The 15,133-nt window shown below is 42.4% G+C and overlaps 1 protein-coding gene across 1 annotated transcript in view; it reads left to right on the top strand.

The window, feature by feature from the left end:
* Positions 1-15,133, top strand: part of LOC311251659 (uncharacterized protein) — a 97,938-nt gene that overhangs the window by 10,883 nt on the left and 71,922 nt on the right. The window contains exon 5 of the mRNA XM_084344214.1: positions 5,365-5,506. Within this exon, the coding sequence (XP_084200340.1) occupies positions 5,365-5,506 (142 nt within the window). The remainder of the gene's footprint in view (positions 1-5,364; positions 5,507-15,133) is intronic.

The raw sequence follows: 15,133 nt of genomic DNA, 5'->3' as shown, positions 1-15,133 counted from the left end.
TCAAAGTACTACTGACAGTTATCAAGTCCCGCCTGTCTAATATTTTTGTAGCTCAGGGAAAAGAACTCTTTGCCCCGCATGTTCCAAAGATTTAATTAATTATGCTGTGGTTAGTCTGTCTCCTGATGTCAAGAAAGTTGCCAGAAATTTAGGAGTTATCTTTGATGGCAATCTAAGCTGAAATTACTTAAGCATATCAAGTTTTGCTTTACTGTGCAGAATTTCTCTAATATACATTTAAGAAAAGATTTTCTCCTCTGTCAGAAATCTATGTTGTGTTTCCAGCTTGTGCGGAGGACTTTTTTGGTACAGTGTCGATTTTGTCGACCATGAAGGGTATAGCTATACCTGCAGAAAAGCCTGAATGTTTTAAAGTTTACCCTCAGGCAAACTGACGTTGGACAACTGAAAGGGCATATCCACTAGAATAGAACCTGAGTACAGGACATTTCTTTTATGATGGCTCTGATTTGTGAATTCGAATCAGTGTCGGTAATCATTGTCAGTAGTGGAACAGCTCCTGATTAAGAGCTGTAAGTGTGATCAGATCAAATTCCTGTATGGATGCTCAATGAAAAAGAGGCACAGTTGACTCACAAAGCTCTATAATTAAGTCCACAAATATCGCAGTCTTATCCGTCATGCATCTTAAAAATCAGAAGTGCACATTGCTTCATCTAAACCAGAATATAGACTGCATCTTCTTTTGACCAGCGTGGAATCAAGAATGTGATGTTTGTTTGGTCATTTTTGAGTTATTGGATTTTTCAGTGTCAGTAGTGCAATTCCCAGCCTCACCTACAGTGTATACACACATGTCTGGTGTTATTGGCAGCGCGCCTTCATCCACCGACACCTCCAGCGTCCCTGGTGGCCTTTGTCACAGAAGAAAGAGAATGATCAATATCCCAGTTAAACTAGACTTTCAAAGCTGATCGTAAGGCCTCGTTCTGGGGCCATCTTCTTTAATGAATTTTCTTTCATTCCACACAAGTTTTTAAACATCAAACAATAAATCGGCCAGGGCACAGTAAAATATTTAGATCTATTGACTGTGTTTGAAAAATGTAGAGGGCAAAAACTCTAGTGGTTTGATGCTGATACATTCTGAACACTTTAATCCACCCGAGTGTTTCCTTTTATCTGCCTGGGTTTCTCCAAAAGAGGGGAAAAGGGCCTCAAGAATGTTCTCAAAGATCCAGCAACTCTTTCTTAAAAGCTCCTTACCTTCAATTGCTCTTTTCTAACACAGTGATTCTCAGTGTTCTCAGTACCAAGGCACACTTTCGAAAAAATACACCCACGGCACACAAAATGATTGATTCTATGAGAAGATCAGTCAGATCCTTGAGTGGCGCTTCACCTTAAATGACAGTGGGTACAGAGAAAAAATGTTTGAAATTAAATTCCTCAGTTTTGTTTAATCATAACTCTCCTTGTGTCAATTAACTCTCACATGTGGAAATGTGTAGTGTACAGCATGCTAGTGTGACATTACCAATGTTGAGAACATCTGTTTTATAGCATTGGCAGTTTATTGTAGCAGCGTTGCATTTCGTCATCCCCACCCCACAACAACTTCTAAAAAAAAAAAAAACACCTTAAAACAAAGAGGCGATAAAAATTACATCTGTGGTAAGAAGCCATATTAGTTTTTTGGTAGTAAAGGTTTTGACGTCCCACACAAAACAGAATCAGGGATGCTGGTGTGGAGTTATCTAAAATATCTTCTGTCTTTCAATATTGACGGGTTGTTTTCAGATAGTACAAGCCAGAGATCAAAAAGAGTGTCTGAAAATACGTTATGCTGTAGAAACATTTCATGAGACTCAGCGAGTTTGAGCAGAACTACACTTCAGTCAGTCCGTTGTGTGTATTAAGTGCACATCACAGGATTTTTTTCCCGCCCTACAAACACATCTCTATAGGTTTGGTGAAATCTCTGTTTTGTTATTTTTGGCCAAAGTCACACCAAGGTGAACGTCAGCGCCTTGGTCTGACCCCGTGTGGAGCCACTCTCCCTAATGTAGTAATAAATTGTACAGTGTGTATGCATATCTCTTTGCATGGCTGGTGCGTGCATGTGTGTGTTTGGCTGGCGTGACAGCCTGGCCTTGACGTTAAACATCTGTTGGGTGATTCATTCGGCTGCGGATGTGGAGTGACACCACGGCACATCTGCCGAGGTGCAGGCGATCCCTGCAACCTGCCCCTCGTAAGGCCCCGGCTTCACCACCCAAACCACTTTTCTGATGATTGCGTCATTTTCTCTCCTCTCCACCGCGGCTAGTTCACAAAAGTGACATCCTGCTTTTTTCCCCCAGTTGTGCACGCTGGAGAACAGCAGATGCTTAGCCTTGGGGAGATTTAGAAATGGCAAACACAATGAAACTCAAGAACCTGGGAAAAAAAGCGATCCCAGATAAACCTCCGTTTGTCCTTTTTTGCCGCGGCAGAATTAACATAATGCTAAAGATATGCAATGCTTTTTGCATTTTGAGTGTATTTAACTCAAATGATAAATAGTTAAACCACATAAAATAAATCGTTAACTTTAATAACTGTGTAAGTCATTTAAAAAAATCTAATATTTGCTGGTTCAAGCCTCTCAAATGTGCAGCTTTTGCCTTTTATATCATTGTAAGATGAATATCTTTGGGTTTGGGGCTGTTGGTAGGACCATAACAAGCAATTTCAGAGCTTGCAATGGCTGTTGCTCTCTCTTATAACATTTTCTTGGAAAGACAATCGATTAATCAGAAAAATAATTGACAGTCTAATAAATAGTAAACATATTTTTTCGTAGCTGTCCTGGACAAGATCGTATTACATTTTGGCACAAAATCATCAACATATTGTATTTTCTACTAAAACACACACAAGAAATTTATTCCACTGAGTGGAAAGATTGAGAAATCATTTGAGTTTAAGTGACAGATGCTTCTCTTCACTACTGTGCAGGGCATTGTAATCACTTGAATGAATACAGCTTGACTAATTAAGGTTATGCAGTTGGCTGGCTCTCTCCAAACAAATCCCAAGTAATGTGGATTGTGTTGTAGCACAGCCCCCATAGTATAGTACAGATGAGAGTCGAGTTGATATGCTGTTCAGTCTGACGTGTCAGTTGGAAAAGAGCTACAAAGATCAATCAGTCTAGCACTTGATTTTCAACATCAGACTCATGTTTCCACTTAGCTAAAGATATAATTTTGTTGTGGGATAATAAGCTCGTAAATTGATTTACTGTATTGTCTGGCTGCACCGCACTCAGCCCTGCTGTTACCATGACGAAAACACTAAGGAATATGACTGTAACAAATTAAACAGAAATAGCTGATGACTAACAAACACAGCCAGGGCAGATGATGATGACTGAAATGCGCTGGATAGCCGTTCTTGAGCTTGCTGTGCATGTTTGGCACAGATAGAGTCCAAGGACGCGCAGGGCCTTTGATCCTGTCTCTGGGGCGTCCCAGATGTTCCAGCGCAGGGCAATGTCAAGACTGGTTTATTTGCAGAGGTAATGCCCAGCCATTATATGTACAACTCATCCATCAAACAAAAAGGAACATTTCAGGAGAACGCTTTTCTCTTTGCACGACTGAGCAATTGAGGTTTGTCAGTGAAGGGAGTCTTGATAGACCATAACCACATCTTCAGCTACGTGTGCTTTAAAGGGCCCAGGGCACGGTGTTTATTCAGGGCACCCATGGGACATTTCCTCTCCTAGTTAAAGCAGATGTCTGAGGATACTATCTATCATTTGAAGTAAAACTAAATGTAATCATTAATTTCCATAGATGTCATTTAAGTAGAAGCTGTCCTATATGAAATCACTGAATATTTTTAATCATGAGGAACTCATCTGAGTGCACTCTGACAGACTGAACATCTTTGAGAAAAGTCTCCACCAGTAGGTGGCAGTATGATACCTGAATCTACGACTTCCCAAATCAAGACTCCTCAATCATTACTAAGAATAAGCACCCTGACTCTTTCAATTGACAACTTGAAATAAACAATAACATCGGCTGAAGTTATTATATACAAAGTTGTATATTTAACCATTATTACTATATTCTGTTACAGATCAAACATCCATATTCAAACGCAAAGTCTGATTTGGCGTTTTTATCGCAGCATAGAGTAAAAGCATGCACTTTCCATCCACAAAGCTGTGATATTTTACTGTGCAGTGATTTCAGCTGTAGCAATGAATTTGAAAAGCAAAGAGAACAAAAAACATAAAATAAAATACTGTAGAATCTGAGTGAAAAAACAGCCTGAACTTCAGGATCCGATGATTAAACTGTGAACGGCATGCTCCAGAGTGTTTCCAATCAGCTTTATATTGAATGACAAAAACAAGTGCTCTGCTTTAGAACCACACCTCTGTTTAGACTACATAGTTTGTTGTTTAAATATATTGTAATGAGATACTTATAGTTTAACATACATAGAATACTTTCTTAATAAAGCCGCAATTAGAAAAAAATCTTTTTGTTTGACACATTTTGTTTTATTTATTTTTCTTTTTGGTCAGAAATATTAAGAAACATTTTCTGATGCTTTGTAAATATAAAGAAATGCTCACTGATCTCAAACCATTTTCCCTCTTTCAATTTGAATAAAACTGCCGCGCAGTTCACCTTCATGAAGGCATATTTTCAACATCTTCTTCCACTTTGTAACAACAGTGCAGCATTTACACCACTCTTATTGCTTGGAATCTTTTGTAAATGCCTTCTTCCGATATTGACGGTATCATTCTTCCAACTGGCGGGGTGGAGGAATAGGGAGCGCTTGTAAATGCATATGTGACACCATTTCCCCTCCAACTATTACTTCAATCCCCACTGAAAGCAATTAAATGGTAGCTTAAATCCAGAGGGCCTAATGGGTTAATTTCTGGGCTTGTCGTGTCGGCAATCGCAACACAATGAATTCTCTTTGTTTGTTTAGCCACTGAGCTCAAGGTGGAGTTTTTTATTGACTCTTGTCAAGTTGCAAAAATTATCAAACTTTGTGGCTTCACCGAAAACAACAGGCGTCCTGGATCGGATGGTATGAGAGGACGCTGAATATTTTTGTAGCTTATTAAGTTACTTCTCAAAATGTATTTCCTGCAGATTTAAAAGAAAAAGGAAGGCGGTTGCACAATCTGCTACATTCACTGCCTCTACTCAGAATTAGAGATTTATTTTCTGAGGAGGAAAAAAAAAAATCAATTAGTGCTAAATTTATTCATGGATTTCTGCGATCAATGCAAGTCCACTCAGAGGGGCTCGGTGGGACCCAGTTCATCCCAGTTAATGTGTTTGAAGGGGAATTACCATTGATGTTGTTTTCCCTTCCTCTCAGGTCAAAGAGCATCTTGGAGCTGTCACGGCCCACCTGCCACACGGGAGGAACTTCACTCCAGTCCTCGCCGTTACCCACAAGGCACCTGGACAGCAGAGCGGATGGCGTGGAGTGGCAGTTGATGTGAGGGAAAGACAATCAGGTTGGTTGTGCTGAATCTAACATGCCTACTGTCAGGGAGTCTCTTACTAGAGCTAATTGTGAATCCAATCAAGGCTGGGAATACTGCTTATTGATTTACCTCACTAAACACACACAATAAATAAATACAGGGGGAATACATTATGTGTGAATTCACTCACAAATGGCATCCATGTCCACAGAATATTCATATAATCTGCAGCAGTGCTCAGTGTACTGCTATTATACTGGTGAAAAACAGCTGTTCCGCACTCCTCGTTAATTTGCCGCAACCGCTGTAGTTTTAATTCACATGACCTTTCATGACTTCTTGATTGTTTTCATAATTCTTGCATACTTCATAATGCTGCTTCGAAAGACATGCGGTGTGATCTTCTGAAATGTTCCTTCAAGGATATTTTTTTCGCTCTCCGTATTGATTTCAAACAGTTCCTGCACACAGGCTATATTTCAGGTCAATTAGACATATTTGGGCATTTGCAAATCATTTTTTTCTCTCAGATCCTGGGGCTCTAAAACTGCACTTTTGGCCCTAACAGCACTGCTCAGATTCTCTGTGGAGCTTGACATTTTGATCCGCAACAGAGACTAAATGATAACCGTTTCCTTGTAAATACTGTTGCCTGCGGGGGAGGGTTTAAATAGACCAAGAAGGACTTTTCACTCACTCACTTGTTTATATGCACAACTCATCTGAATATGGACAGCAGAAGCATTTAGAATATAGTGTGCATTGCACGCAGCAGTGTGAGGGTGCAGAGTAAGTAGTGCGAGGGGAGACCCATAATTACAGCAAATTATTGTTCGTAATTTTCTAAATTCCTCTGCTTTTACACGTACAAATTATGCAATTATGACCACTTCCCAGAAAGACAGCAAATAGGTTGTGATTCTTCAGTTCAGACTCTCCCTACCAGACAATATAATTCCACTATCTCTCTCTCTGTCACTCTCTTTGTTTTGTTTTTCTTTAAAGAGAATATCTTTAAAGGTTTTTTCAGTTCATGTATGAAAGAACAAGCTGCCTTTGTTTGAAGTGTTTGGTCTTGGCATCTGTGATCACTCTCATTAGGGCTCTCCTCTCACTGAGAGCAAAAACACTCCAATTCATTTATTTTTATTTCAAACATATCATTGACTGCTGTCTGAGCTTGCATCCACATCTAAGAGAAAGTATTTATTTGAACCTAACAAACGCCCCTCTCTTCAACAGTTTTAAATATAAATGGAGGAGGGATCGATTAGTCACCCGCTGATTTTTGTATGTTTTTCCCTTATCGCTGAGAAAACATAAAGCGAGTAAATAATTCCTTTTACCAATAAGTGTGGAGATTGGATGGAATATGTTTTCTGCCTTGAGAGAAAGTCAGTGCTGAGGTTTGACCCCTGTGTATTGTCATGGCTTGCAGATGACAACATCCCACTACTACCGGCGTGTACATGGTGAACCGGCAGCGCCCACACAGGGGAAGATTGACATAAACACTTTTTAATTGAGCTGCAAATGTTGTCAAAAAGATGGAGTCATTATTTTATCATCCCTAAGGGGAAAAACTGCTCATGCAAAAAAGAAAAAGAAATGTATAATTAAAACAGCCAGTTGCATTATGCCCGATGTGAGGCTGTACAGATAGGATAATATTACATTTTTGCTGTGGAGTCTTTACTAGATTGCTGATAGTGTTCGGTGCTCAGCGGCTGGCTCCAGGGAAAGATTGCTCCTTGTCACATCCTTATCAAAGGAGCGTTTTGTTCCTTCTTGCACACAGTTCTTATTCCACAAGAAGGCCTGTGATCTGTTATATGTGTGTAGATCTTTCTCCAGCATCCCCCTCCTCTCGGTGCTCCGCTGTAGATCAATTGTGTTTGTACTGTATGTGAATGTGTATCAAAGAGTCCCCACAGTCAATGCCTCCACTTATAAGGTAATGTACTGACACGGGAGATTCCACGGGGACCGTGCAGAGCTCTCCGTGTACAGAGGCTGTGCAGCAGAGGGAAGGGTTGGGAGGAGAGGGGGGGACACAGCAGTCATATAGCGTGGGAGGAGGAAGCAGGATTGATAACACACATGACTTACACAATGCTATCTTCACATGGAAAACAAATATATATGCACAGGAACGCAAACACGTATGCACATACAGTGTTGCCAGTGAATGGTTTCAACATGAAAGGCTGCTGACCTGAGTGCGTTAGCCACGCTGATAAATCTCCCATCGAACACCTATTCTGTTTCTCAGAGCCACAGGGGGATACGCTGTCAGTGAGAACTTTCATAGCAGCAAAAAAACACACTCACCCAGTTGTTTTATTAATCCTTCAGACTTATGAAGGTAGCTGTCCACACAGAAGGGGAATTATTCCCATGCATTTCAATATTATATTGACCTTATAACTAGCCAAGTTTAAGTCATAAATCCATAGTTGCTCTTGTCTGAGAAGTGGGCAGCCCGGTGCTCACCAGCTCCTCCTTCCTGCACTCGCTCTTTTACAGCTGAGGTGGGAGGCAGGTCAAATACAAGGCTGGGGTTTTTGCTGGATTTAACCCAGCCAAAGGAGAGAAGTGGGAGGATGCAAGTGATGATCTGTGGCTGTGTGTGTGTGAGTGTATGGGTATTTAATCGCAATATGATGTGGGGCACATTGTCCTTTTGATGTGTATATGTGTCTTTCTATGTGCGTATATGAATGGGTGGATACATAGGCAGTGACAGAAGGTGACCCCTGTGTCAGTGGTTTATTATGTCCAGTTCATTTGCTAGGCCAGACTCCTTTGGCTGTCAGTTTTACTGCCCGACTGTGTCAGCCGGACAGTGTTAAGTCTGATGGAGTGTTTTTGCCTCCGAAGCCATCCTGAACAGAAAGGCAGAGAGAGCTATATAACAGGCTCAGTGACAGGTTCTCAAAACAGGCGGGCCATGAATATGCAAGCTCTTCCACAAACAGCCAGAAAAAAAAACTGCTTGATGTGGCTGAATCTGAAAATAAGCAATTTTGCCATATTCAAGCAGCAGCATTGACACTTTCAGCATATTTCTCTGAGAGTCTCACTGTCTCTTCAATTTTATTTCTCGAGCACAAGTTGGAGGAGAGAGTTTCTTGCCTGTTTCATCACTAAATATTAAATAATGTTTCACTTTACTGTCACAACATAATGAAAACAGGAGAGGCATGTGCTCAGGGATAAAAAGGAATCATAATTGGATATTTTTGAGAAGTTATGATATTTGTGCATTTTTTAATTATGTGATTTTGCGCAAGTAACATGTCTTGATTGATTGGGATAAGGACCTCCTCTTAGTTGCAAATGTGCATCCACCCTCCCCTGTTTAATGCAAATTAAGTGAATATATGCCTTTGATATTGAAATGATCTTACTGCTTTCCTACAAACATCTCAGTAGAGGAAACTGTGTGTGCACTTTTCTTACTCGTTACGTTTACCTCACCATGGCCACAAGCTTCACTGGGACCCAGAGTTAATGTTTTGTTTGTTAAAAACAATAAAGATTATAGATACAAATCATCTAAAAAACAGAGTAACCCCCCTTTTTTGTTTGTGAAATGTTAAAACAAGTTTGGGACAAGTTCACTCGCAGTCTATGAAAATGTAACAGTTTGAATAAAAAAACAGAAAAGTGACTAAGGTGGGGTAGTGTATAAGCACTGATACCAAAAAATGTAAGGCTGCAGTTAATAATTATTGTCATAACATATAAAATAAAGAAAATAGTAAGATGCCAATCACAATTTCTCAGAGCCCAAGGCAACAGTCCAACACTCGTTCACTATAGTATACGAAACGAAAAAACAACAAACTCTCACATTTGAGAAGCCAGGACAATTAAATTAATGCCATTAGTGCTTCAAAAATTACATAAATTATTATGATTCAGCTTTTAAACAATACTTTTTGATCCATACATTTGAGCAAAATCAATATCTTTTTCTACAGAATCCTTTTTTAATCAGAAACTAGTCAGTTCAGTATTCGCATGCATTTTGGTACTGACAAGGTACTGAGGTTCAATAACTGTCAGTCCTAAAAAAATATGCAGTGAAGCTGATTTGTGTTTGTAAAAGCATGAATTCAATAATATTTCTTGTGTGGTTATATGCTGAAACATGACAAACACAGTGATTTCGTTGTAGATGTTATAATGTGCGGTCCCCAGGAGTCACTGCGTTGTATGCTTTTTAACGCCACGTGTCTTTTGAGGACACTGTGCTGCGTGACCCTCGGGGTTGCTCTATGAGGTGATAACAGGACAGTGTGTGTGTGGATAAAAGTGTCTTTGTATTACAAGGAGCCCGCATGGTAAATGCACACAGGCCCAGGGAGAGTCCCAGTGCAACAGACACAGCAGCCGCAACCTCACGGCCCGACTACCCTCAAGAAACAAAACACCGACTCACTAATTACCTGCTATTGTCTAGATAAGCCGTAGTAGAGTTATTGGCTCGTCCTTCTCACGGGTGTGTGCTTCTTCGGTTTTCTGTGTCCTTGTTCACATATCTTGTAGATAGCAGGCAAATCGTTAGCAAAGAGATTGATAGGCATATTTTCACGTCTCCTGCCAGGTGCTTTGTAGACGGTAAATTTTGGGGAAATTTCAAGACGCGTGTTTGTGTTGTGAAAAGGGTTAAGGACGGGATCAGATTGGCTCACAGTTGAAGTTCATCTGGTATGGCCACCGTTCTGTACGAGGGGAAAGGGTGGTGATGCTATTAACTGTACTCCTTTCCTGTTTAGAGGAAGGGGTTGTACATTCCAGGACACACTCGCACATGGGCACTTGTGAAGACATTCTTGTATTGAGCACAAAGTCTTTCATGTGCACCACCTAAACAAACTTTATACTCAGTATATATTTTACAGCACATATGCATGAGCGTGCACTCCCACATCTAAATGCGTGCACATTCCTTCCTGCCCCGACACACTCGCTCACTCAATGACTCCATCTTCCTCTCCTACTTTGTCTCTCTCTCTCTCTTTCTCACTCACTCCCTTTACTGGAAGGCCACTCTGATAGGCCCCTTCATAAGGAGAGACACACCATCCCAGCTGATTCCAGGGGGAGTCCTTCAGAGGCAGCACTTCCAGTGGCTTCAGTGCATTAAAGCTTTTACCTTTTGCTTCTAAAGGCATCGGGACAAAAACAGGCCGAGCTCTTTCTCTCCACCAGGGAGAGAGAGAGAATGCATTGTCTTGTGAGGACACTGATTACTTAGGAATCAGTCATCAATTATTCAAATGATGGCATACTGTATTGCCTCCACCTTTAGTGACAAGACGGCCTTTCAAGGCTGGGAAGTGCAGAGACACACCCTGCCCAGTCCGCAAGAATCAATACAGGCCCGGGTAGTTAGCTTCCTCACTTTCGTTTCAGTCTGTCTCGCTCTTCTTACCAATGTGAATTTAGGACTTTGGCATTACAAATTTGGTAAACCTTGAAGTGCCAGCTGCTAAGGCAGGCCACCATGGAGGACTGCGGGGTTTGGAAACACGCCCTTGGCATGTCCCTCAGTTCACTCCGCCACCTTTTTGTCAAATTCTACCCACTCCCGTTGGTCCCTCCACTGCTTGTTGTCCTAACTCTGCTGATTAGCTGAAAGTGAGCCTGATGAATGTCCGCGGTTCATCCACAACACCTGGTTCTCAGGAGAATCGATGTTGAAGTTGCTGCAAGGATGGAGACAGAGGAAAAAAGGGGACTTTCTCTTAGACCAGTCCAAAGATTGGACCACCCAGGATTTGCATACTTGAGGTTTTTACTTTGCTTTTCTTCCTTGCCTCCACTCAACGGTGTTGCTGAGTTTTCCCTGGACCAGACTTTTGGCATACTTTGCACTCCCGCTCCTTAGTCACTGTCACCGAAACACAAAGAACCCAACACAGCCTTGTGTCCTGTCCCAGACTGTCTGACCTCCCTCTCTGGAAGCCTTCACCGCCTTGCAGTGTTTGCTAATAGAATATCGTCTTACTCTACCGCAGAGCCAGAGCCCTTATTTTGAATGACCACAGACCACTATGAAAGGTCAAGCACGCGAAGCCTGAGATTAAGCAATGAAGTGTAATTCACACCTGATCAGCTAAAGAGAATAGCTATTATTTTCTTTTTTTTCTCTCTTTATGCTTTATTAGTCATGTGTTTCGAGCATGTTGATATTCCAGACAGGTTCCTCGGACTTTCCTGGCTGTGTCAAGGTCAATGGGCATACCACTGCTGTTTATTTGCGGGCCATTTGGCCTCTTGGAGTCTGCCTGTGCTGCAGCTTGTGACATGAAAGAGTGAAGAAAATGTGAGGGGGAGAGGAAAATCATATGGGTGAGGAAAAGTATGGGAGGAGCCAGAGGGAGGGAGGGAGAGGTGGGGAGGGTCACTGGAGGAGTTGGATAACAATGGCTGGAGTCCAAGGTTGGCTAATAGTATCTGACACACTGCAATTTTGAGGCTTATATCAACATTGTTTTTACAGCTGTAATTAAGCCACCTAATCAGAAGCACATTGGTCGGGACAGTCTGGGGCTGCGAGGGGGCAGACACACAGTGAGCTGTGTTCAGCCCTGCGGCAAGGCAGCAGCACCGCACTGGGCTTGGGCTTGGTGGAGGCCAGCCAAAGGGAACTGTGGGTGGGAGAGCATCCTGAGTGTGACACACACATACACACATATGTACACAAGGGCTGTGCATTGTGAACCAGGGCCACACTGAATGATTATAGATATGTCAAGGGAGCAGATTTTTTCTGCATATATGTATAGAACTGTATATGTGTGTGTGGGAATTTTTGTGGTACATCTGTTGAAATTGTGTTTGAGGCTCTGTGTGTTGCAACAGTCTCCTGATGGCGTGCATATCTGTGTTTATCAAGTGCTCAATTATGCCCAAATCTTACTTATGCACGCATGTGTGCTCAAGTGCATTTCCATGTTTGTTCAGTGGACATTTTATGGTGTGTGCCTCTGCACAAAAAAGAACAGCGTGCAAATGTGTGTCTGAAAGAGCGAGGGAACATGTGCATGTGTGCGGTCGCCTCAGCCCCACAGAGGTTCACCCCACCCTTGTCAAGGCCCAGTGCCGAGTCACCCAAGTCTCAAATGGCAACAGCACACAGACAGGCCCACACAGACACACATACAGAGCAGGACGCGGAGCTCAGCTGGGGCCAAAGTCAACAGATGAGCTGGTCTGAACTGGCTTGCTGTGTGTTCTGATTGTAAATTGCGCTGGTGATGATTAGAGAACTCCAGCACAGGATGTCGACTCTTAAAACTGTCCAGAGAAAATAATTTTCTACTATGTTCAGGAAACTTTTTTTTCTTTCTCTCCTTTACACCGCCCCCCCCTCCATCCCTCCCTCTTTAATTTAAACATCATGGGGCTGTATGTGAGGAGGTGGAAGGAGTTGGTGTGTAAATTGGTTTAAGGCCTCCGGAGTAAAAAAAAAGCCAGACAATGGGAGGCTGTTTAGAGTTTCATCTTATCTCTGCAAGTGCACATAGATTTGTATGCAAGTACATCCCCATGCATGCAATTGTAAACAACCCTAAAATATCACAAATCTCATAATTTCTTTGTGTGGACTTTTCTTGATGTGTGTATGTTTGCGAACAGGACATTGTGGTGTGATATTTCACTGTATCTATGCATTAACAGTATTATCTAGTTGTTTATTCCAGTGTGGCTGTCAGAAAGTGGGAAGGAAGATCAATGAGGTTTGTGTAACAGAGCTAGAGGTTGATGGGGATGAATGATTATTGTTCTCCTCTTTACCTCCTACTCACTGTGTCATGATGTCATCATCCTGAGACACTGGGCTAGCCCAGTTTGTTGTTGTTTTCTACATCCCCGCAAAAACCACAGCTTTCTGACTCATCACTCACTGACATTACATTGGGCTTGTCTGATGGACTGTGCAGAGAAACAAACCTAGATGGATGGATCCATTTTGCTGGGGTGCTTGTATTGATTATCAACATCAGTGCCTATGTGGCAGCATTACAGATGTCCGTGCAAAAATATCTTGGCATCAGAAAACATACCTAAAATGACAAGCTGCTAAAGTCAGTATGTTGGACTGGACACTTGAGCAGAGTTTGCTGAACGTCCTGCAGTCTGTAGCCAGCTGGCAGATTTTGTCCCACATTCTTGCACCCCTGCTGCGTCGCCCAGCTTGGTGACCATGAATGTGTTAGCAACTACTGAGTCCTTTCACCACGTCCTTCAGGCTAATTTAGATTTATGTCCTTTTTAAAGACTTTGCCATTCCCTTCCCCTACAGACGACATTTTTGCTCCTCTGAGTCATATAGTATATACGTTGATTCATTTTTCAAGCCTGGAATGCTTTGAGGAAATGAAAGAAAGGATAGAGCCAAGGGAGGGAAAGAGGAAGACAAGTTTGTGTGACTTGTCTGGAACAGTGTGTCGCTGCTCTCCTAAAGTTTGGCAGTAGCTCCTCTCTCCCTCCCTTGTTTTTCTCCCTCCTTCTCTCCCACCTCCACAGAAATGTCCAGCTTGATTTAATCAGGGAGGCAGAGGGGAAATCAAACTGGGCGTGGGACCAAAGGCCTCCATATGGGGACAGGCCTGGTCCTGCGACCTAATTGACCCCGGGGGCAGGCAACAAAGACAGTCAGTGAGTATGTGAACGAGAGTCTGTTTATGTTTTCGTAATGGTGTCTCTGTATGTGTGCGAGTGTGACTTGAGGAGGCTGGCAGGGAGTGGGGAGGATGTTAATGTGTCCCTCAGGTGGCAGCAACAGCACAGTCACACACAGACTTGTGTTTGACATGAAGAAGGTGGGGAGAGTATTTCCTCTGCCACCACTCCCTCCTCCTCCCTTTCCTGCTGTGCGGTTCAGACATTAGAGCCGGCATTAAATTCCTGTCGACAAGCTCCAGGTGGGGGAAGCCACGTTTGCCGTCGCTGTGCCCCCAGGCCCTGCAGGGGAGTCGCTGACTTGCTACACCTCTGTCTTCCTTTTGTTCCTGAAAGTCTTTTTTATCCCTCCTCTCCCTCTGTCTTTTCCCCGCTCCCCTCCCTCGCGTTTCACGACTGTTTACGCAAAATGACGGTTCCTCCTCAGCTGGCCGGCTTGTGGTTGACCGAAACAAATAAATAAATCCACGAGAACACACATTCATTCACAAACAGTCTGCGCACGCCCCACAAGCGCATAACAAGATGAGAGATGGAGAGAAAATGTAAGCTGTGGGAAGAGAAAGTAAATTAAAAACAAATCATGGCATGACCGTGGAATGCAACTGGCGGACGGCGGAGACAACTCACTAAACAACGGCCATGGGATTCTCTGGCTCCCCCATCTGTGTTAAACAATAATCAGGAATAGTCCAGATTTAACCTTCCTGCAAATAACTGAGACATGTGACCTATTCTGCTGAGACTCACAGGCTGCGGTTACATGGATAGTATTTCTTCAACCCAATTGAGATCGTTCTGATTAAAGATTCGAACTCAACTGTTTACAGGGGCTAAATAAAGTGATCCAAAATGAAGTGTCTTAACGTGCCCCAAAGCATTTAATCAGAATATGATTTTTTTCACTGTGGAAAGTGGTTCCACCCGTTTTAGAAGAAGATATTTTCAAGATACACC

This window comes from Pagrus pagrus (assembly GCF_965226575.1).
Source record: "Pagrus pagrus genome assembly, chromosome: 2".
NCBI lineage: Eukaryota > Metazoa > Chordata > Actinopteri > Spariformes > Sparidae > Pagrus > Pagrus pagrus.
The sequence above is the reverse complement of the archived record's forward strand: the minus strand, read 5'-3'. Positions and strand labels throughout refer to the sequence as shown.